Here is a 23,623-nt window from a genome sequence, read left to right as displayed (position 1 = left end):
TGGATGTTAGCTCAGGGCTGATCTTCCTCACAAAAAAAAAAGAATCTTGTCCAAAAACTCAGTTGGGCACAATTCCCTTTCTTCCTTCTTTCCTTCCTTTCCTCTTTCCTTCCTTCCTTCCCTCCTCTCTTTTGGGTTCTTTTATTTATTTAGGGATAATTTACATACAATAAAACATACCAGCTTTTAAATATGCAATTTGATGAGGTTTCTCTACAGTCATATAAACACAGTCATTATATATAGAACATTTTCATCACCCCAAAAAGTTTCCTCAGCCCCTTTGCACTTAATTCCTCTCCCTACTTCCTGGTCTCCAAGAACCACTGATCTGCTTTCTATCACTATTGTATTGCCTTTTCTAGAATTTAATGCAAAAGAAACCATAAGGTATGTAGTCCTTTGTATCTGGCTTCTTAATTGTAAAGCCATGTTTTTGAGACTCATCCATCGTGAGATAATAGAAAATATATATTGGTCTCTACCGTCGGTTCCAGGCACAGAACTCCTAAAACACTTGTAAATTCCTAAGTGATAAGAGCACTGGGAGCCTCTTTTGTTCTGTTGAGGTGACTCTGGTTGGGCTCCTAGATGGCTCCTGGGTGGGGGCTGGTCACCAAAAAGACCAAGCCATGAATAGAAGTTTGGAATTTTCAGCTCCCCTCCCCCACTTCTCTAGAGAGTGGAGAGGGGCTGGAAATAGAGTTAATAATGGATCATGCCTACATGAGGAAGCCTCCATAAAATCCCAATAGCAGGGCGTTCAGAGAGCTTCCATGACAAACATATCTGCACCAGGAGGGTGATGCAGCCCAACTCCACAAGAACAGAAGCTCCTGCACTCGGGACCTTCCCAGACCTCGCCCTATGGATCTCTTCACCTGGTTCTTCATCTCTATCCTTGATAATACCCTTTAATAAACTGGTAAACGTAAGTAAGTGTTTCTCTGAGTTCTGTGAGCGGCTCTAGTGAATTAATTGAACCCAAGGAGGGGGTCTTTGGAACCTCCAAACTACAGCTGGTCAGACAGAAGCACAGGTGATAACCTGGGCTTGCCACTGGCATCTGAAGTGGGTGTGGTAGGATGACAGTCTTGTGGGACTGAGCCCTTAACCTGTGGGATCTGACACTATCTCCAAATAGATAGATGATTTTAGAATTGAGTTAAATTATAGGACATCCAGCTAGTGTCACAGAGAATTGCTTGCTGTGGGGAAAAAACCTCCACACACTTGTGAAGTGTCAGAAGTGAAGTGTTCTATGTAAAAGCAAAGGAGACACACAGGAAGGAAGCACAGTAGGAAAGAACTGGGTTTTTCCCTACTTTAGGAAGGAAAAAACTGAGGTTTTCTGTTTTATCCATGTTGTTGCATTTATCAGTAGTTTGTTCCTTTTTATTGCTGAGGAGTGGTCAGTTGTCTGGCTATGTCACAATTTGTTTATCCATTCATCAGCTGGTGGAGATTTAGGTTATTTTCTGCTTAGGGCTATGATGAGTAAAGCTGCTCTAAACATTCGCGTGCGTATGTTTTCATTTCTCTTGGTTAAGTACCCAGGAGAGTAATTGCTGGATCATATGGTAAGTGCATATTTAATTTTATAAGAAACTACCAAACCGTTTTCTTTAAGTAGCTATATCATTTTGTATTACTACCAGCAGTGTATGAGAGTCCCCGTTCCTCAGTGTGGAGTGGCAGTTCATTGTGAATTTAATTGCATTTTCCTGATGACTGATGATGTTAGGCATCTTTCCATGTGCTTATTTTTAGTTCCTATATCTTCTTCGGTGAAGTGAAATTTTTTTGCACATTTAAAAAATTGAATTGTAAGAGTTCTTTTATATTCTGGATGAAAGTCCTTCATGAAATATGTTTTGCAAATATTTTCTCCTACTCTGTAGCTTGCCTTGTAGTTTTCTAAAGTGCCTTTTGAAGAGCAAAAGGTTTAATGTTGATGAAATCCAGTGTTTTCTTTTACAGCTCGTGTTGTCTCCTACTTAAGAAATCTTTGCCTAACACAAAGTCTCCTATTTAAGAAATCTTTGCCTAACACAAAGTCTCCTATTTAAGAAATCTTTGCCTAACACTGAGATTTTCTCCTTTATTGTCTTCTAGAAGTCTTATAGTTTGGGTTCTTACATTTAGATTCTTTACATTCAGAAGCTAGGAGGTTTTGGCAAAAACATTCTGTGGAAAAGAGCATAACATTGCTGAGAGAAATTAAAGAAACCCTAACTAAATGGAGAGATATATTATGCTTATGGATTGGAAGACCTTATATAGTTCTATGTTCCATTTTGGGCTTTATTTTTTTGTGTTTTTTGAGTTTTGTTTTGTACAAGGGGTGAGGTGAGGCTTATGGTTAATATTTCATATGTGGATATCCAGTCATCTCAGCACAATTTGTTGGAAAGATTATCCTTGTCCTCCATTAAGTTGTCTTGGAAACTGTAGAAAATCAACTGGCCAGAGAGGCTTGAGTATATTTCTGGAATCTCTATTGTATTCCATTGATTTCTTTGTCTTTCTTTACACCAATACCACGCTATCTTGATTATTGTGCCTTTATAATACATCTTGAAATCAGGCAGTGCTAGTCCTCCAACTTTGTTCTGTTTCAAAATTGTTTTGCCTCTCTAGATCCTTGGCATTTTCATTTAAATTTTAGAATCCAATTGTCAATTTCTATAGAAAAGCCTTCTAGGATTTTGATTGGGATGGGACTGAATAGATCAACTTGGAGAGAATGGACATCTTAACAATATAGAATCTTCTGATCCATAAGCATATTATATCTCTTCATTTGGTTAAGGTTTCTTTAATTTCTCTCAGCAATATTTCATACTTTTCCACAGAATGTTTTTGCCAAAACCTCCTAGCTTCTGAATCCAATGGTCTCCTTCAGTTCCAATCCTACTAGACGTCTTCAGCGCCCAAGACTGGACCATTCCCTCTTTCTTGAGGCTTCCTCCTCCCTGGACTTTGTGTCCTCACCCTGTCTTTGCCTTCCTTCTATTCCTTAGATCGTCCCACTCTGTTCTCTCATAGGCCCTTCCCTGTTCCAGGTGACCACAGGAGAAACAACTGAAGCAGATCATCGATACGCCAGGTGGCTGCAATTTCATGGTCAGCTGTGTTAGCAAAGACAGCTGGAAGGAAGTATTCTCTTTGAATTTTCTAGAAAACAGTATGCCTTCCCTCCAACAATTGTGGGACGATGATATAAAAAAAGTATCTTAAAAAGATACCAGTCTTCAAGTGGGTGAGTCTGGAGATTAGGGGAGAATTGCCACGTTGGAAAACCTAGCAGTTTTGCAGGTTTTCCTGCTCACCACCTCAGTCTATTGAGATCTCCATGGTTTTCTTTGAGTCACTTTCTTTTTTTCACCATGCCCACTTATAAAAAAAATACTGAAATTCACATAACGTAAAATTAAGCATTTTAAAGTGAACAACTCCGTGGCATTAATATATTCACAATGTTGTACAACCACCACCTCAACCTAGTTCCAAAACATTTCCATCACTGCAAAGTAAAACCCCTAACCTGTTAAATGGTCTCTCCCCCTTCCCCCTACCCCCAGCCCCTGGCAACCACCAATCTGTCTTATGTCTCTATGGATTTATCTATTCTGGATATTTCATATAAATGGAATCATACCATATGTGTGACTTTTTGTGGCTGGCTTCTTTCACATAGCATAATGCTTTGGAGGTTCTTGAGTCACTTTTTAACTGTTCTATTTTGTTTAACTGTTCTCTGTCACTTAATGGGGATCCCTGGTTACCCAATCTGTCTGTTGAAACTTTAGTAAATAATTAACAATATTAACAGTACTATGTAAACAGCAGTGATGTCTTAGGGATGGTGATGGGTGCTGTTTGGCTGTTGGTTCTCCCAGAGTTGACCTTAAGTACAGGCAAAGATACACTAAGAATGGGACATTTCATTAAGAAAAAAAACTACAGAATATCTCAAACTAACTTCCTTATTAGCAAGATGCCACCATAAGATGTCCGAAGAAAAAAGCAGAGAAAGATGGGGAAAACTGACCACAGTTGACAGCCAGCTGTGAGGCCCTCTGACCTGGGCAGGGGAGACAGAAATTACATCCTCCCGTCTCTATCTCCATCCTTAACACCTGGCTGAAACAGTCCAGCCCAGCCTTACTCAGTGATCAGGCAAGACAGAGAAACGCTGGGAACCCACTGCTTAAAAACAGAAAGTCACTGCCCAGAACTCTCTCTAGCTTTCCCCCACCGCCACCCCCCAAAACCTTCTAGCTCTGAGCTGTTTCGTTTGTCTTGTGGATTGGGTGTTTGCTAGGGTTTTATGAAGGTGCTATTTTTAGATGAGGACTGAAAGATTATGGCAGCACACAAACTCACAAACACAAAATGTCTGCAACGAATGCTATTTTATCTTCACAAGAGGATTATAAGGGAACGGTCTAGCCTCATTTTATCCCTTTCTTTTCCTCTCCTCTTTTTTGCATCTGATAATTGTGTAGTACAAAGGAAAATAGACCCTCATTTCAGTTCCCATTTGCAAGCTGTGCAAATGTGGACAAATACCTTCTGAACCTGTCACCTCATCTGTGAAACAGGAGATGATAAAGTCCCACTTCAGAGCTGTGATGCGGCAGTGAAGTAATATTTGTGCAAGGGAAATACACATGCTCCCGGTACAGTAGTCAGCGATTATAGCTTCCTCCTCTTCAGTGACCACGCCCATTTTTAACAAGCGCAGCCAAACAACACTTTTCTCGTCCGCCTTCCTCAATGCACTGTGAGCGTCTAAAGACTAGTCTTATCTGCTCCATAGCAGGGACTCTGCAGGCCGACTCCTCCCTTGCATGCCCAGGACGAAGAGCGGTGTTTAAGTTTGAAAACCTAAGGACTCAGTCCAAAGGGCACTAACCGAATCCGGCAGACACAAGACCCGCCCGGGCAACCGCAGCCCAGGCTCCGCCCCCCTGCGCCCATTGGCCCATTCAATTCACGCTGGGCAAATGGGCGGAGGCGGCGGCCGCGCCGCCTAAAGGGCGCCCCGGGCTGTGAGCCGGGTGTGCGGCGGCCTCAGCTGGAGGGAGTCGGGGCGGCCGAGACGCAGACGCCTGCTGTGCGCCGAGCGGCGATGAGCACCCCAGCCGTGCCCTGCGATCTGCAGCTGCCCCCGAGTCAGAGGGCCCAGTCCGCGTTCAGAGGTGAGGCCGCGGTGGCGGGAGCGCGCGAGGCGGCGGGCGGGTGGTTGGCCTGAGGGCGGGGGGCGGGCGTGGGGGAGATGGCTGGGGCTCAGCGGTCAGGGGCTTGGGTCCGCAGACCAGCCTCAGCCCTCACCAGTTGTGCGAGCAGCCTGAACGGGTCTCTCGGCCTTTCGCAGCCACATTTTTGGCATTTGTGAAATGGAGAGTGGTGCTGGGTCGGTGGTGTTAGCGTGCGGGTTGAGCGCCAACGTGCGGTCGCTACTGGCGGGCGTAGCCCACTGGCGGCGGAGACGGGCCTACACTGGAGGAATCGGTTTAGGGAGGAGGCGTGTGCGGGACTCAGGCTGGGACCCGCGTTCGGGGTACGGCGCTCGCGGGGGCGGGGCCGCATCTGCGGCGAGAGCCCACTGCGCCTGCGCGAGGCGCTCCCCCCTCCTGAGACGCGAGTGAATTTCTGGAGGGATGGGATTGCCTCGTCGGATGCTTCAAATTTAACGTCTTCGCCTTTGACTTTACGGAAATCCAGGATTGGCTGGTCTTCAGAAGTAATGTTGTTATTTCTCTGTCCTACACATGGGAAAACAGAAGAAAGAAATTCTCACCCAACCCAATTCTCGTAAATTAGACAGAACTTGTAGTCTAGTGTCTCATCTCTACAGTTTAGTTTCTTAAAGCTTGGCTTTCAGTAACCGTATGTTGAAAATGATGTTCTCCAGATTTTTCACTTCCACACAGTAGAGAATGTGATTCTTGTGAGGACCCTTTATGGTAACAATCTCTTAAAAATGGGATTATTTCTCAAAGGCAATACTGAATTGGGAAATTTTCTGTTATATACAAGATGTGTGATCTCACGTAGAACATTTTTCGAAGTAAAATCTTCATTTAGTCAATATTAATTTGATACTATTGTTGTAATTAACGTTGACTTGTAGCTCTTTTGTTATTTAGAACAAAGAAGACAAAAACTCAAGGAGCATCTGTTAAAAAGAAAAACTTTTTTTGCATCCAAACAGGAAAATCGGATATTATTCAGGTAAGGTCAAATTTTTTCATTTCAGATCTGTAAAATTATATCAGAGCTGCCTAATAGAAATGTAATATGAGCCACACATGTAATTTAAAATTTTCCAGTAGCCACATCGAAAATGTTTTTTTGAAAGATGAAATGAATTTTAATGAAATTTTATTTAGTCCAGTATATCCCATGTTATCATTTCAACATGTAATACTTAAAAATTACTACTGAGATATTTTACATTTTTGGGTGGGTACTGAGTTTTCAAAATCTGGTGTATATTTTATACTTTTGGAAAATCTCAATTTAGACTAGCCACATTTCAAGTGCTTTATAGCCACATGTGGCTGGTGGCTGCCTTATTGGATGGCACAGCATTAGATCATTGTTTCTTGTGTAAATTAATTCACACTCTAAGAGGAAACAATTTTAAAGCATGGTGTGAGTATATACCAACAATTGGCTTATAGTTTATACGGTGCTACAAAACATCAGTCTTTCTATAATTTAGCAAGGTTTTTACTCAGTTGGGAGGAGGGGGCTTGTTTTTTGGGAGGTAGCCCTCCCAAATGTTTGGAGACCATTTGTTTTAGTCTCAACCCTCCATAGGAATATTTTTGTATTATTTTGTTAAAGTTTAAAAAATAGTACCTGGTTGTGGCTGAAACAAAAACCCATGAATGTACATAAAGCAGAAAATCAAAGGGTCCCCTCACTCTCTAGAGATAACTGCTAGTAACATCCTTCCAGGTGCTTCTTGTGCAGTCGAAGAGCGTGGGCTTCAGAGTGATAGGGACCTGAGCTGGAATCTGTAAGTCTGCTGCTACAACTATGTAACCTCAGGGGAGTTACTTGGCCTCTTTGAGTCTGTTTACTTATATTGAAATGGGATAGTAATACATGTTTCTTGGGGATTAAATGAGATAGTGAATGCATTGTGCCATGCCTGGTACATAGCAGGAGCCCAATAAGTGGTAGCTGTCATTTCCTGATCTCTCAAGTGGCTTTACACACAGTGGACGGTTTCTTGAAATACTTTATTCTCCCGGTTTCCCTGATTTCCTCCAAAGATCATTGCCATCCTCATGGGTTAAAAAAAAATCTTGTTTTAATTTGCATTTCTTTATGTTAGGTACTTTACTTATTGATATATTTTGTCTTTATGAGTGCTTCCTACCCTTCCTCATGGTAGAAAGTGTCAGATTTTACTTATATTTAGGAGATAGAGCTGACAGGACTTGGTGATGGGTTAGATATGGGATGTAAAAAAAAGAAGAGTTAAAGATGATCCTGAATATTCCAGATTAAAGGAGGCTAAAGAGATGTGACAACTAAATTCAATACCTGACCCCTTACACTGTATCCTAAAGTAGAAGGGGGAAGTGCTGTAAAAGACATTTTTAGGTCAGTTTTCTGAATAGAATGTGGACAATAGATTAAGATGGTGTATCAAGGTAAATTTATGAATTTGATAACTGTGCTGTGGTTATGTAAGAGAAAATCTCTATTTTTAGGAAATAAACACTGAAGTATTTAGGGGTAAAGGGCCATCATGTATATAACTTAACTTGAAAGGTTCAGGTAAAAAATTGTATATGCTCTACACACATGTTTAGAAAGAGTGCACATAATGCAGATGGGATAAAATGTTAACAAGAGGCAAATCTGGGGAAAGAGTATATGGATATTCTCTGAAATATTTATAATTTTGTAACTTTATATGTTAATTTTTAACTTTACATTAATAAGTTGCTTTACTTTGGAGTAAAGATTTTCTTTCACAGATGGCATATTTCTTTAAGACAAAAGGATGATCCTAGACTTTTGATTTGAATAACTGAGTGGATAGTGACACTGTGTATTGAAATGGGGAAGACTGAGAGAGGAGTAGGGGAATCAAGAGTTCTGTTTTGACCATGTTAAGTTTGAGGTACCAGTAAGACATCCAAATTGGAGATGCCAAATAGTTATGTATCTGAAGTTCGGGGGTGAGATTTAGACTGGAGGTATAAACTTGGGAATTGCCGATGTGTAGGTGATAATTATTTAAAACCTTAGGGTGTAATGAGATTACTAGAGAGTAAGCAGAGAATATTAATTTAAATAAGACAGTGACTCTTAACTACATATTTAAATAAGGAATCTAACTGGGTCATGAGGTTTGTAATACTCTTATACACAATGAGAAGAAAAAAATTTTTTTTAACTCTTTTCTGGCTTTACCAAGAAACCTCACAAGTACGGTATTTAATCCTTTTGAAAAACAGATGTCGGTTTAAATATTATTGCTTGAGCAACAAATTATTAAATAGACAACCAATCAGAGTTGCAGCTTCTCAAAATTAAACAGTAGTAGTTTACAATCGCTAGTGTATTTATTTATTTATTTATTTTTGGTGAGGAAGATTAGCCCTGAGCTAACATCTGTTGCCAATCCTCCTCTTTCTGCTGAGGAAGATTGACCCTGGGCAAACATCCATGCCCATCTTCCTCTGCTTTCTATGTGGGACGCCTGCCGCAGCATGGCTTGATAGCGGTGCATAGGTCTGCGCCTGGGATCCGAACTCACAAACCCCAGCCCAGGAAGCGAAGTGCCCGAACTTAACCACTATGCCACCGGGCCAGCCCCCTCTAGTGTATTTTAAGACTCCTTGTTCAGATAACCCTTGAGGGCAATTTTATCTTAACAAGACAGAATAGGATTATATATTTTCCTATAAGTCTTCACACTGAACAGGTGAATAAGTGGATTCTTCTTATCATCCTGAGATTTTTAGCTAGCGGTTAGAAAGGCCAGCAATTTCAAGACTAAGCACTAGAATTCTGTTAACACTGACAGAAAAAGAGGAGTCCCTGAGAAGTATAAAACTAAAAAGGCAGAAGAAAAGTTTAAAATTTGTATGCGGCTTTGAGCCGCAAGGTTAGGAAGAGAGAGAGACTTAAAAGAAGTGGACCACTGAGGTAGGAGGAAAAGTAGAAGAGTTGGTGATCCAATAGCAAAATGAAGAAAGTGTTTAAAGACAGAATGACTACCTGTATCAAGTGCTGTTGAAAGGTTCAGTAAGATGAAGACGAAATTGACCATGAGTTGTAGAAATGTGGAAGTGAATGGCGTTAGGAGTTTTAGTAGGGTGGTAGGGGCAAATTCTTGCTAGGCATAGGCTGAGGAGAGAATGGAATGTGACCACGTGGAGACTGTGTGTATAGATATCTCCTTTTGAGGAGTTTTTCTATAAAGAAAAGAAAAATGAGGCAGTAGCTGCAAGGGAATGTGAGGTTTAAAGCTTTTTAAGATGAGGTGTAATACATAGTGTTTGTATGCTGATGGGAATGACCTAGTAGAGAAACAAGTTAATGGTGGAAAAGAATGAGCAGATAATCACAGGGAAAAAGTCCCTGAGAAGGGAAGAGGGAGAGCACAAATGGTGAGTTTGACCCTAGATCAGCATGGTGTCAGTTTATCCATTAGACTAGGGGGAAGGCAAAATATATGGATACAGAGGCAGATAGGTTGGTAGTCTTTGGTGGAGGAAAGATAGGCTAATTCTTGTTAAGATTACTTCTGATTTTCTCAGTGAGATAACATCCTAGTCTACAGTAAGCCCAGAAGTAATAGAAGCTGAGATCAATAGGGAGCCTGATTAGTTGAGGTACCACATTGCGGGCAACCTGGCAGGTTGTGAGCATCATCTCCTCCCACGCAACAGCAGACAGGCCAGGGAATAACGAGACAAGTTTTCGCCGTCAGGTAGTGGATGCAGGAGCTTAAACTGGGGAGACACTGCTATACTCTGGGCGACTGGCAATGCCTGGGAGGAATAGGAAGCACCTACACTCAGAAGATAGCTTGTTAAGTGTCATGTTTTGACCTTCTCTGCCATCATTCAAAATGTGTAGTACAACCTGTGTCAAAGTTCTGCCCTTTCTCCAAGCAGACTGAGCAAATAGATGTTAAAGGCACCGTAACCAAAATTATCAACTACAGAGATATCAAATTTTGTTGACTCTAAAATGTCCGTTTTTTCACATTTTAACATCTTTGAACTTGGGATCTGTCTTAGAATCAATGGCATGTCTAATTGACCCTGTTGTTTCCTTTCTTCATGGAATGCAGAATCATCATAATCACTTGCCAAGAGATTCTCTCGGCCTGTACTAACCAGTCTATGTCTTTGAAAAAGAGTTTAGGTCAAATTCTTGAGGAAGCATTTGCTTTGGATATATATTCTAAATGCAATGCCATCTAGAAACTAAAGTCCATCTTCTTGATAAATTAAGCTGTGAGTGTACATATGGAAAATTTTGGATTTTTTTTTGGAAGATCTACTTTTAAATTTTTTTCAATGTAAATCTGTTACTAAGTACTTAAAACTAACCAAAGAAAGTGTCTTAATAAAAATTTATGAAGACTTTTTTGAATGACTAGAGAAGAATGGTTTGGAATGAGATTATCAAGTGTTTATATATCCTGTGGGGGGAGAGTGTTAAGACCTTTAAGAAAATATCTTGCAATTCCTCAGCCATCTTGTTTACATTATTAAATCACCCTATAATAGAGAAAAGTTTTGCTTAGGACAAATAAATCTCAGCACAGTTCTTGCCTCAATTTAAAATTACACAGTCAGGTAATTGTTAATAGCCTTCTCTCAAAAAAGAAACTTCCTTGGTACAGGGTTAATTTTTTTTTTTTTTTAAGTTATAGAGACCAGAAAGTGATGACATCTGAGGGCCAGGTCCGAGAAGGGACAACAGCTCTGAAACTTAAAACAAAAATGGTAAGACATGGGCATAGCCCTCATAAACTGTCCCTTTCCCTTTCCTAAACTCTTTCTGAAAGAAATCAGTTCTGAAATACTGATTTGTCTTCAATAATTCTTGTAGGCTGATAAAGAAAATGTCAGTGGACCCACAGGGAACAAAAATAATATAACAATGGAAAAAAATTGTACTCCTTTAAAACCTTCTAATGAATTAACCAATTCAACTATAGCAACTGATTCACATAATTTTGAGAGTAATAATCAAACTCTGCAGTTGTTACCAGTTAAAGATGATACCCAAAGTCAACATATGACATTAAGCCAAGCATTTCACTTCAAAAACAATAGTAAAAAGAAACAAATGACTACAGAAAAACCAAAGCAAGATGCTAACATGCCCAAGAAACATGTGCTTGGATCTTATCGTGGCCAAATTGTTCAGTCTAAGATTAATTCATTTAGAAAACCTCTACAAGCCAAAGATGTGAGTTCTGCAACAACAAAGGAACTTACAGCTACTGTCTCTAGAGCTGCTAAGCCTCAGCCTGTCAGCACCAGCAGTGTCCCAGTGGACAGTGATAAAGCCTCAAATCTGACGACTACCACTAAGTTTGTGAACACTACATCCCAGAACAGACAACTTGTGCGACCTCCTGTTAGAAGTCGCCATGATAATACCCAGAACACCATGAGACAGGGCATCAGTAGAACCTCTGCCAATGTTACCTTTCAGAAAGGGCCTCATGAGAAAGAATTATTAAAACCAAATACAGTTGTATCCAGTGTCAAAACCAGTTCTTCTCAGGATGTAAAAAGAAGTAAGACACTGCCAAGAAGCATGACTTCTGAAATTGTGGTCAGGCCTGCTTCATCTTCCAATATGAAACCGATAGAAAAGTCAAAAACCACTGACCAGCGCAGACATACTATAGCAAAAGCAGCTGTTGATAGTAGATCGACTCAGCCCAAAGAAACCGCAGAAGAGAGAAGGTAAGTAGATGTAATTTTATTTGCTTAATTTTCAATAGAGTACCATTTGTGAATTTGGCTTATAATTTTCTTGAATGTATTATTCGAATTTTGTGTGTGTGGATTTTCTTCTGTCATATGCAGACAGATTTAAGCAAATTTATAATTTGGAACACGATGATCTAAGTTACTGTGCTTGAGTGCGTTTTATTAGGTTGTTTTATATAATCTAAATTAAAATGCTTAATAAAAATGGGAAATATTGGAGCCAGCCCGGTGGCGCAAGCGGTTAAGTGTGCGCGCTCCGCTGCGGTGGCCCAGGGTTCGCCAGTTCGGATCCCAGGCGTGCACCGATGCACCGCTTGTCAAGCCATGCTGTGGTGGCGTCCCATGTAAAGTGGAGGAACATGGGCACGGATGTTGGCCCGGGGCCAGTCTTCTTTGGCAAAAAAAGAGGAGGATTGGCAGGTGTTAGCACAAGGCTGATCTCCTTACCAAAAAAAAAAAAGGAAATATTTTATAACCTCTCTATTTAAAATTGCATTCTTGGGGTCTTTGAGCATATAATTAACATTGATATGTTCAATATTTCTTTTTCTTTAATTAACTGTGAACTGCGTATGTGCCACTGGCATGGAGCTACTTAAAGACCTGAAATTTTTTTGTTTTTTTTTGTGAGGAAGATCAGCCCTGAGCTAACATCCATGCTAATCCTCCTCTTTTTGCTGAGGAAGACCAGTTCTGAGCTAACATCTATTGCCAATCCTCCTCCTTTTTTTTTTTCCCCCAAAGCCCCAGTAGATAGTTGTATGTCATAGTTGCACATCCTTCTAGTTGCTGTATGTGGGGGACGGCCTCAGCATGGCTGGAGAAGCGGTGCGTCGGTGCGCGCCCGGGATCCGACCGAACCTGGGCCACCAGTAGTGGAGCGCGTACACTTAACTGCTAAGCCACAGGGCCCGCCCAAGACCTGAAATTTTTTAACTTTTCCTCTATTTGACAGAATTCTATAATCAGTATCACAGTAATGTTTATATCCTGCTTCTAACTATAGAGCTCGTCTGAATGAGTGGAAAGCTAGTAAAGGAAAAGTGCTGAAAAGGCCTCCCAGCTCAGTAGTTACCCAGCCTGAGCCCAGAGAACAAAGTGAAAGACCAGTTGGGTCCTTTTGGACTACCATGGCAGAAGAAGATGAGCAACGGTTATTTACTGAGAAAGTAAACAAGACGTTTTCTGAATGCCTAAACCTGATTAATGAGGTAGAGTCTTTATCTTATATTTATGTACTAGTTTATAGTTTGCAAATTACCTTCATAAACATTATCTCATTAAATTATGTTGTCAGTTGTTTTTGACCAAGTGATGTGTCAGTGGTGTTATGTAGACTTAATGTTAATTGTGAGATTGTTTCTCTTGAGCCTTTTATGGACTGCATTTTCATTGTTCATGTAAATATATCAAAGGGATCATTAGATTTTTTACTTGAGTTATAAATATTGTATTCCTCTAAAGTTAATATATACAGTGGGCTAGGGGTGGAAATTCACTGATATTTCTGTTTCTTACATTCATTCAACATATTTACAAATTATTTTTTCCACTCATTACATATTTTACTAAAGACTAGCAACACAGATTAGTGAGTCATTGTTATCACAGATTACATTCAAGTTAACTAAAATATTTGCAAACAGAATCCCATTAATCTAAACCAACATCATTATGGTCTTGAACTTATTGTAGAGTTCTACTGTTTGGACCAAAATCCTATGGAGTATAATAATCAACTCCAGAATGTTTCCTTTATTTTCTGACTACTCTTTAATTTTCCTTTGGTCACCCACTAGTGTCTAAGATCCATAGCAAGACTGAATTATATAGACTATGATTTCAAACCTTACTCTAGTCTTCATGAGCATCTTTAAATTTTTGTGATTCTGATGACCAGTGAAAACTACAATCAGAGAAACTCTGGTTCTATTCTTATATCCTGCTCAACTGGAGTTTTTGTTGATGCTAGGGAATTTTCCTGCCCTACTGTTTAACTATATATATTTCTTACTTACATAAACCCTTCCAGATTCATTTTACCCTTAATATCAAATAATATCAAAACCTGACAAAGGCAATTTTTAAAAACCATTATTACCAATAATATCAAAACCTGAAAAAGACAATTTTTTTTTTTTAATTTTTATTTATTTATTTTTCCCCCAAAGCCCCAGTAGATAGTTGTATGTCATAGCTGCACATCCTTCTAGTTGCTGTATGTGGGACGTGGCCTCAGCATGGCCAGAGAAGCAGTGCATTGGTGCGTGCCTGGGATCCGAACCCAGGCTGCCAGTAGCGGAGCGCGCGCACTGAACCGCTAAGCCATGGGGCCGGCCCTGACAAAGACAATTTTTAAAAACCCCTGCAAGCTATTCTCACCCATTAAACATTTGGTAGATGCAAAAAGTCTAAATAAAGTATTAACAAACGGAATCCCACAATATATGAGGATAAACAACAAGACCAAGTAGAGTGTTAGTCATTTTTTGCTAATATTTTTCTGAGCTGGTATTTGATTTTTTTCTGCCTTATACTCATGATTGATGTGCTTCTTGCTAACCATTCAGAATAAGTTTGGAGTAAGAAGGATATTAGTGAATATTTTTATGAATAATTTTCTATCAACTTTTTCTCTATCATTGATCTTGATTATAGTAAGCTTACTTAATTGTTCGTAGTTTGTAGGCTAAAAGATATCACTCACTTGGTTTCTTGCTATTTTAGGGATGCCCAAGAGAGGAAATATTGGTCACACTGAATGACCTGATTAAAAATATTCCAGATGCCAAAAAACTTGTTAAATATTGGATATGCCTTGCACGTATTGAACCGCTCACAAGTCCTATTGAAAATATTATCGCAATCTATGAGGAGGCCATTCTGGCAGGAGCTCAGGTGAGATTAAAACTTACTGATCTCTATTATTACAGTGTAAGTGATTCAGCATAACTTGATAAAACTGTGGTTATATATGTAATAGTAATGAATGTTTAAAGGCCACAAGGATTGCATATGATAAAAGCTGCTTCTCAACCTCCTAAAACTTGCTCATGTACTAGGAATAATCAAACCTTAGAAAATGGATATAAGCTGAAATGTACTTTTAATGCAACCTGTCGTGAGAAATATTTTAGCACACCACATCATGTAGCACATTTCCTAGTTGAAAAATCTACTGGGAAACTGAATTTTTTGTGTGAGGAAGATCAGCCCTGAGCTAACATCCGTGCCAGTCTTCCTCTTTTTGCTGAGGAAGACTGGCCCTGGGCTAACATCCGTGCCCATCTTCCTCCACTTTATATGGGACTCCGCCGCAGCATGGCCTGACAAGCGGTGCATCGGTGTGCGCCCAGGATCTGAACCCGGGCCGCCAGCAGCGGAGCACGCGCGCTTAACCGCTACGCCACGGGGCTGGCCCAAGGGAAACTGAATTTTTAACGTTAAAATTTATTGAATATAAGCAAACGAAATCATATTAACTTTTAAATGTTAGCAAGCTCTGACGGCTTTGTGAGACAACTCTCCTTCACTTTAGGAGTGGATCTTAATGTACTCATATTTATATGCCCTATGTTTGGTCCTGCCCACATATAGAAAATGGCAATGAACCAGTTTCTTGGACATTGTTACCACCATGGGGTTTAATACCGTGCCTCTCACCTCTTCCTAGTCTGTTGCTACGAAAAGCCCTGGGTGTAAATAAATTGTATCTTGATGTTTTTTTGGTTTGGTTGGTTTTTATGGGCAAATGTTCCTAAAATGTGTTTCCTTTTGACCAAGTTTCTCAAAAATGCACTCTTGGAGATTCTTTATGAAGTGAGTTTTAAAAAAATTCTTCTTTTTAGCCTTTCCATAAGAATTGTCTGTTTACTTTATCCTCAGCAAAGCCAACAAATGCTATTTGGCCTTTCACCTGAATCAAAAAATCAAATATTCAGCAGATATTATCTCAGTGGCTATTATGTGTAAAACACTTTGCTGAGGAGTAATTGTGTTTGACAGAAGCACTCCTGGAAGGGAGTTTTAGGTCCCTACTGCGTTGAACCAGAGGAGAGGTTACTCAGGGAGGCTTGTGGCAGCGTAGCTAGGATGCGTAACTGGACCCAGGGCTCACACAGAAAGCAGTAGTGCAAAGAGAAAGATGTGACACCGGAGCGGAAATTGGAAAACAGATCAAAATTAGCCAAGAAAATGGAAGGCAGGATGTGTAAGTAGTCCAGGACTAAGTTCTAGAACTAAGACTATGAGCCAGGGCTTCTCCTTTATATAATATCTTGAATATGATACATTAGTAGGCATGGTAGTTTAAAGGAACATAGTAAGTGCGTCTGATCTGGAATATAATGGACACTTAGTGAACTGGTGAGTTTTTGAATGAGTGAAATATGTTAAGCTGATCAAGCTTGAGCTATTCAGAGATGCATTTAATAGCATGTGAAACCAAAGTACAACCATGGACTTAAATGTAAGAGAAAAGGAGTAAACTTAATATGAATTTAAAGTAAACTTAATATGATTAGCTCTTGAATAGATATTAATAATGTTAATTTGCTACTTGTTCATTAATTTTGTTCGTATCAAGCAAGCAGTAATAGTTACCAAAGGCTTAAGAAAAATTACAGGGAAAAAATTTAAACTGAGAAAGTCTATCCCTTAAGTTCAATTTTATTCTATAGATTAGAAGACAGCCATTTTTTCCATTTGAGTGGCAGAATAAGTGTTCTAAGAAACATGGTCTAAGAACCATTGCCTTGTCTTAAAATATGGAATTTAATCACTGGTTTTAATATTTTCAACTTGAACAACCTACTTAATGTCTGAGAATATAAAACTTATATGGGTCTGCTTTCTTCATTTAAAAAAATTAAGCCTATGGAAGAGATGCGACATGCAATTGCAGATATTCTAACAATGAAGAGTCAAGAAAAAGTTAAATTTGGTAAGTGAATTGTGATTTTATTAAATTTCTTTGCTGAATTATTTTTCTTTTATCTTTTTTGACTTTTTAAATACGTAGGTTATTTCTTTCCTCATACATCTGTTGATGTACCTCTGAGATTCGGTGGCTTTGTGTACTATAAAGAATTTTTAATTTGGAGGTCTGGTTCAAACCCAAATTTGTCATTGAGTGTCTGTGAAAGTTACCTTACCTCTCTAGGCCTTAATTTCCTGTCTTAAAAGTAAAGCAGTTTGACTACATAATCTCTAAAGACTTGCTACCTATTAAATTCTATCATCTGTTCTGTGCTCTAGCGAAGCTTATTCAGGAATTCTCTTTGCTAGGGATAGTAGATAAAAATGAGATAAGAGATTCGTTAACTATCAGGTATATAAAATGTAAACACTTTCTAGATTCAGATATAGGTTGTGCCAATTACTGTGACCTTTTGCAAGAAATTTAACCTCTTCCTTATCTGTAAAATGGGATAATGTTAAGATCTTCCTCAAGATCGTTGGGACCATTGAATGAAATAATGTATATTACTGTCACATCTGTGGCACATAGTAAGTTCGTTAACTTTAGCCATTATTAATTAGCTTAGATGAAAGGAGAAATCACTACTTATAAGTGTAAGCTAAATTGTTTCCTTGTCTAGAGTTATTTGCAATTTTTTACTATAACTCTATATATCACCCAATCACAAATATTTGAGCACCTGTTATATACCATCTATACTTGTATCTGCTTATTTTCTTTTGATTAGTTTTAAGAAGAGTCAAACAGTGTGAATTTTTTAAGGCTCATGATATATGCTGCCAAACTGCTTTCCAGAATAGTTAGAAGTATCCTTATTTTATTTAAGTACACGACATGAATTTAAAATATAGAGATCTAGGTCAAGGGCTAAACATTAAATAAAATCAAAGATCACACTGAAATTCTAAATGTGTTAAGTTTTGGTTACATGTTACCAATAAAAACTGTTCAGTGGGGTTAAAATGCTAACGGCTTATCTGTGTGCAAGGGGGTCGTGCTTCTATTGGCAGTATGTTTAGTTCAACAGAGAATATTTCAGTTTATGGTTGCTGTTAATATGCCCCAGGGGCACATAGAGAAGATCTATATGATCTGATCTTACTGGTTGTATTTAATGAAGGAGCTTGAGAAGGAATAGTCAAGGAGACAGGAGGAAGAACCAGGAAAGACTAGTATGCCACAAACAAAAGGAGGAGAAAGGTTTAAGAATAACCCCACCTGGGAAAATGGGTGAAGGGCATCCAAAGGTACAAACTTCCAGTTATAAAATAAATAAGTCATGGGGACATAAAGTACAGCATGGTGACTAGTTAGTAATACTGTATTGCATATTTGAAAGTTGCTGAGAGAGTAAATCGTAAAAGTCCTCATCACAAGAAAAAATTTTTTTTTCCTAACTGTGTGGGGACAGATGTTAACTAGGCTTATTGTGGTGATCATTTCTCAGTATATACAAATATCCAGTGATTATGTTGTACACCTGAAACTAATTAATGTTATGTCAATTATACCTAAATTTTTAAAAATTAAAAAAAAAAACCCCAATCCTGTGTCTTAGTGCTGAAGACAGCAAACTGGAAATAAGAATTTCGTAAAAAGAACCTTCTTCCTCATAATTCTCACTGGCTCTAGAGAGAGAGATCTAGAGATATGTGAAAAGAGAAAACCAATACAGTTATGTGCCAGATAACAACCGTTTTGGTCAGTGACAGAGCACATATATGATGGTGGTCCCACATGGTCTAGGTGTGTAGTGGGCTCTACCATCTGGGTTTGTGTAAGTACACTCTGTGATGTTCGCACAACGATGAAATCGCCTCACGATGCATTTCCCTGTCATTAAGAATGTATGACTGTATTTAAATCTGATTCAGTTATTCTATCTTATTTTTCCTTAGTAGAATAATATTAGTTAGTGGAATCTTTTCTAGCAGGTAGAATATTTGTCTTTAGATGGAAAAAGACATGCTATCTATAAACTCTTGGCCTTCTGAAATGTGTAATTATAAGTTCTAGACATAAAATCAATTTTATAAATTAAAATTATTTGTAAACAGCAAGAAAACATCATTGGGAAATATAAGACAAATAATAAGAGACAAGCATCACTTGGGTGTCTCTCAGATACCTCAATCCCACATATCCAAACTTGAGTACATCATTTGTCCCTAAACCTTATCCTTCTTTTGGTTCCTTATCTCAATGACTGACACTGTTGTGTTCTCCACACCAGAAATTTTGGGGTTCTATTTCACTTCCTCTCCCTTTCCCACCTCCCCGTCTGTGTTCCCCAGCCAATCAAATTCAGTTTAACTTCCTAAGCATCTCTTAAAATCCACCTGCTTCTCCCCATCCTTACTCTCATTACTATAGTCAGGATCACCCACAGCTCTTACCTAGACTACAGCAGTAGCCTCCTAACTGAGTTTCCTGCTTCTCTGCTCCCGCTTCAATCCGTCCTCAACACTGCAGCCCAAATGCCCCGTCACTCACCTGCTTAAATTCCTGACTCCAGCCTCTTCTTGTCACTCTCCCTCTCCTCCACATCCCTGAATTTCTTTCTTTACTTTTATTTCTTAGAAGGGGCTATATGATCTCTCTTGCCCCTGGGTCTCTCCAAGCCAGTCTTATATTTTTAACCTAATTCCTACTTATCCTTTAGACATCAATCCAAATGTCACTTCCTTGGGGTAGCTTTCGCTGGTGTCCACCTTTCTTCCTCACCCAGCTAGATCAGATGCACCTGCTTTGTGCTCCCTGTTTTTTCTCTGTGCAATACTTGATGCACTTGTTTGTCTTGTCTTAAACGACCAACTCGATGGACAAGCACTGTGTCTGATCTTCCTCACCATTATATCCCCAGTACTAATGCCATGCCGGGCATATATTAGGCACTTGAATATTTGTTGAATTAATGAATCGATATTCCCTCTCTCCCCACTTCAACTTGCCCTTACTAAAAGAACCACGTTCACATTTATCATGTAACTGAAACATCATTAAGTAAAAATCTAATAATTTCCTAATAATCAAATCTAGAGGTCTTTTCAGCTCAGTGGATTTACCAGGATGTCTCAAATATTTCACATCTAACATGTTTTATTTCAAACTCTTTGTCTTCCTTCACTGCTTCCCCATACCACCATCTCTTCCTCTCTCCCCCCACCAAAAAAGGAAAAAAATAACCTCCTCTGTTATTAAAGACTCCTCAGCAAGAAATTTTAGAAGGGATACCCCTAATACACATGCACACTCATTCAGACATACACATGCATCATTTATTTATGAAGTCCTAACTCAGAAATAACTCTTAAATATCGGGCCCTTCCTTACCGCCTGCCTCTGCCACCTTGCTGAGACTATTAAAACAGTTGTGTCTTCTTACCATCACAGATCATTACTTGTCATTCCCTGCCGTTCTAAACCATCCTTTATGGTAACCAAACCTAATTGTATCTCTGTCTCTCCAGTGAATTTTTTTTTTACCAAACTTCTTGCATATAAAGTTCATCGTAGTCCAGCCCCTTCTACCTGTCTGAACTCATCTCCTCCTCTCTGCATTTCCACTTCACTCCTTACCCTATATTCTAAACACACTAGCCCTTTAATGTTGTTTTACTAGGTCATTTTGTTTTAAGCTTCACACCAAGATTGTCTTCCTTGGTCTTGTCAAGTGCTTATTTTTCAAGACCCAGCATAACTGTACTTGTGAAGCCTTCCCTAGCCATCTCCCTGTCCCACAAGCAAAGTTAGTTATTCCTTTTTATGGGTTCCCATAACCCTTTGTTCTTACCTCAATTATAGCATTTTTCTCATTTTATAATTAATTATTTTCAAGCATGTCTGTTCTGTGGAATATAAACTTCTTAAAGGACAGGGATGATGTCATTCTTATATTTGTATCTGTAATCCCTGACACATAGGAGATAGTAAATATTTGTTAAATACTTGTCAGCAGTTGCTGAGGAAAAGTAGTGGCTAGGAGATGGCAGTTATGTTCTTTTATTTTGAAAATCTGGCCAACTATGAATAACTTGAATGTCTTCTAATTTTGTCCTTTAAATTTGACCAAAAACTTAATCTGTAAATGTTTTTCTATAGGAGAAAATATTGAAGAGGCTTGTGCAACCAAGGAACAAATCCAAGAAGTCAACATTGATGATATAGATGTTAATCTAGAGTCAGGAAAACTGGAAATGGAAAATAGACATCATAGAAATGTGGTGTTTCAAGATTGTGAAAAAAAGCAAGGTGACAAAACAAAAGATCCAACCAATGATGTTAAAACCCCCAATACAGAAACGAGGGCGAGTTGCTTAATTAAATATAATGTGTCTGCTACGCCATACTTGCAAAGGTAAACTTTTAAAATGTAATGTGTTGTGATTTGTTTTTGTGCTTAGGGATAATAAACATGGTATTGTAAAATCTTTAAGATAACTTGCAATTAGAACTATCATTTGTTAATAGAAAGGTTTCAAACAAATCAAATGTCATTGGGACATTTCACCTTTTAAATACTGTGTTTGCTCTACTTTTCCCTAAATATTGCCATTTTGGGGGAAAAAACTTTTATATCAATAATTTTAGTTTAATTTCTGTGTATTATTGGTAACAGTAGTTTTTGGAATTGAGCAATTAGCCAATTCTACAAATATTCAAGAATCTACTGTGTACAAATTGTAGCAACAAATAGAGAAAAAGAGTAAGTTCTTGACTTCCAAGGAGCTTGCATTCTCTAAGACAAGCAATCATGTGGTTGTAACATACAAGTTATAGTGTGATAAATAGCATAAAAGTCCAAAGTAAAAATGTTCACATTTTTAAACTCTGGGAATAATTTTCTTTTTTTTAGTATAAAAAAGAAGATACAGTTTGATGAAACAAATTCCATGTTTAAAGAGCTGAAGTTTCTAACACCAGTTAGACGTTCTCGACGTCTTCAAGAGAAGACTTCTAAATTGCCAGATATGTTAAAGGACCATTATCCGTGTGTGTCTTCATTGGAACAGTTAACAGAATTGGGACGTGAAACTGATGCTTTTGTATGTCGCCCTAACGCAGCACTGTGCCAGATGTACTCGGAGTCTGAAATAACAGAAGAGAAATAAAGCTACAATAAGGAATGGGGTTTTTGTTATTCCTGCGGTATTTTGTTTGTTTCTTGTGGCTTTGTGTGTCTCTTAGGTCAGGAGCTGGCCAAGTACCTAAGTATTCATGGCAGTGGGCTCTTACTAACATTCACGTTATAGCACGTGTTGCCTTCTGTGAGTCAGAAGGCTAATCCTGCCTTGTCCATCTCAACAAACTGAGTTTTTCTCTAAGATACGTAAATTTTGTCAACTAGTTTACCATGTTTCTTAAATATAAACAAGTTTCATCGTAATATTAGCTTATTTACTTTACTTTTAGTAGTCCTAAATTACAGAAAAATTATGTCATTAAATATAAGTACAATAATGCTGCATCATCAGAAAATGAGGGGTTCTAGATAAAATTTATATTTTTGCATGGCCATGTTTTTAAAATTTATAATATACATCCCTGGCTTTAAACAGAATACTGACTTGTTTGCCCTTCCTTGATTCTGGCTCAGTATGAAAGTCAACAATTGGAATGCATAGAGTAACTCCCTTTAAATATTGAGAGAGAGAATTTAGCTTGCTTTTTCACCTAATTCTTATTACCCAGACTGCTGTGGTCTGTTGTGTCCCTTGGACTGCCTGTGGTTCTTCTCTGTCACTTTCCATCTATGCTGGTGAGTCTGCATCTGTGGTTTCTTGGCCTCTTTCTTTTTGATTGTAGCTAGGTCACTAAGGAGGATAGTTTAACTAAATACCCCATTTCTAAGAGAAGATACTTTATGGTAAGAAAAAAAACGTGCCAAACTTAGTGGATATTCGAAACTTTAAATCTGAGTTCCTTTCTTTAGTTCCTTTTGTAACTTGACTAATCTAAAATGTTAAAATTTTAACTTCCATTGCTTCATTTGATATAGTTTATAGACTATTAGAATGGAGTTATAGAAAGAATATATAATTAATAAATGTCATTCTAGTTTAAGTAGTATTTCTAAAATAACTAACACTTAAAACTTCTTTCTTCCTTATAATATAAAAACTTACTGTTAAATCATGTCCCCTGAAACATGATAGTTATATACAGTAAACATTTCTCTTCTCCCCAGACATAAATACCACCAATAAAATTGTTGTATAAGTCTCTGAACTAATACTTAAATGGCATACATCCTCTATCAGCTCTACAGTTGCAAATAAGTAATTGGTCATTGTAAAGAATTTTAGATAGTTTTAAAACTGTGTAATATGAGTATCGTTGAAAGTCACATACTTAATCTTGTGTATATTCATTCATTCCATTTGTATAATAGCACCAATCTTTGTTCTATTTGTCTTCTCATGTTCTAGAGAATAGGATTTTTCTTTTTTAAGCTGTGTGCTTAATATGTATACAATAAATTAAAATATCTGCATTACGATGTTTCACTGACATTTATTTCAACAAATATGAATGCAATTTAAGCACAGTGGATAAATTTGAACTTTGCCTTTGAAATGCATTATAGTGCGATTTGACTTGAGGTTTTCAACACTTAATAAATGTATGATTAATGGTGTAT

General features: G+C 38.3%; 1 protein-coding gene across 4 annotated transcripts; it reads left to right on the top strand.

Moving 5' to 3' along the window:
* Window positions 1–5,052: 5,052 nt before the first annotated feature.
* On the top strand, window positions 5,053–23,476 carry CKAP2 (cytoskeleton associated protein 2). Of its 4 annotated transcripts, none has more exons than XM_087436119.1 (9): window positions 5,053–5,207; window positions 6,159–6,243; window positions 10,928–11,000; window positions 11,107–11,975; window positions 13,009–13,213; window positions 14,730–14,900; window positions 16,875–16,944; window positions 21,085–21,340; window positions 21,839–23,476. In XM_087436119.1, the coding sequence occupies exons 1-9, from the start codon at window positions 5,138–5,140 to the stop codon at window positions 22,092–22,094; spliced, it is 2,055 nt and encodes a 684-aa protein (XP_087292245.1). In that variant the 5' UTR covers window positions 5,053–5,137; the 3' UTR covers window positions 22,095–23,476. The 4 variants fall into 4 exon arrangements, with proteins under 4 accessions (XP_087292245.1, XP_004433746.1, XP_087292247.1 ...); XM_004433689.3 differs by having other exon boundaries at window positions 10,922–11,000; XM_087436121.1 differs by having other exon boundaries at window positions 5,065–5,207; window positions 6,143–6,248; window positions 10,922–11,000.
* Window positions 23,477–23,623: the final 147 nt, after the last annotated feature.

Source organism: Ceratotherium simum, chromosome 10 (genome assembly GCF_057802395.1).
Source record: "Ceratotherium simum simum isolate JZ-2026a chromosome 10, ASM5780239v1, whole genome shotgun sequence".
Classification (NCBI taxonomy): domain Eukaryota; kingdom Metazoa; phylum Chordata; class Mammalia; order Perissodactyla; family Rhinocerotidae; genus Ceratotherium; species Ceratotherium simum.
The sequence above is the reverse complement of the archived record's forward strand: the minus strand, read 5'-3'. Positions and strand labels throughout refer to the sequence as shown.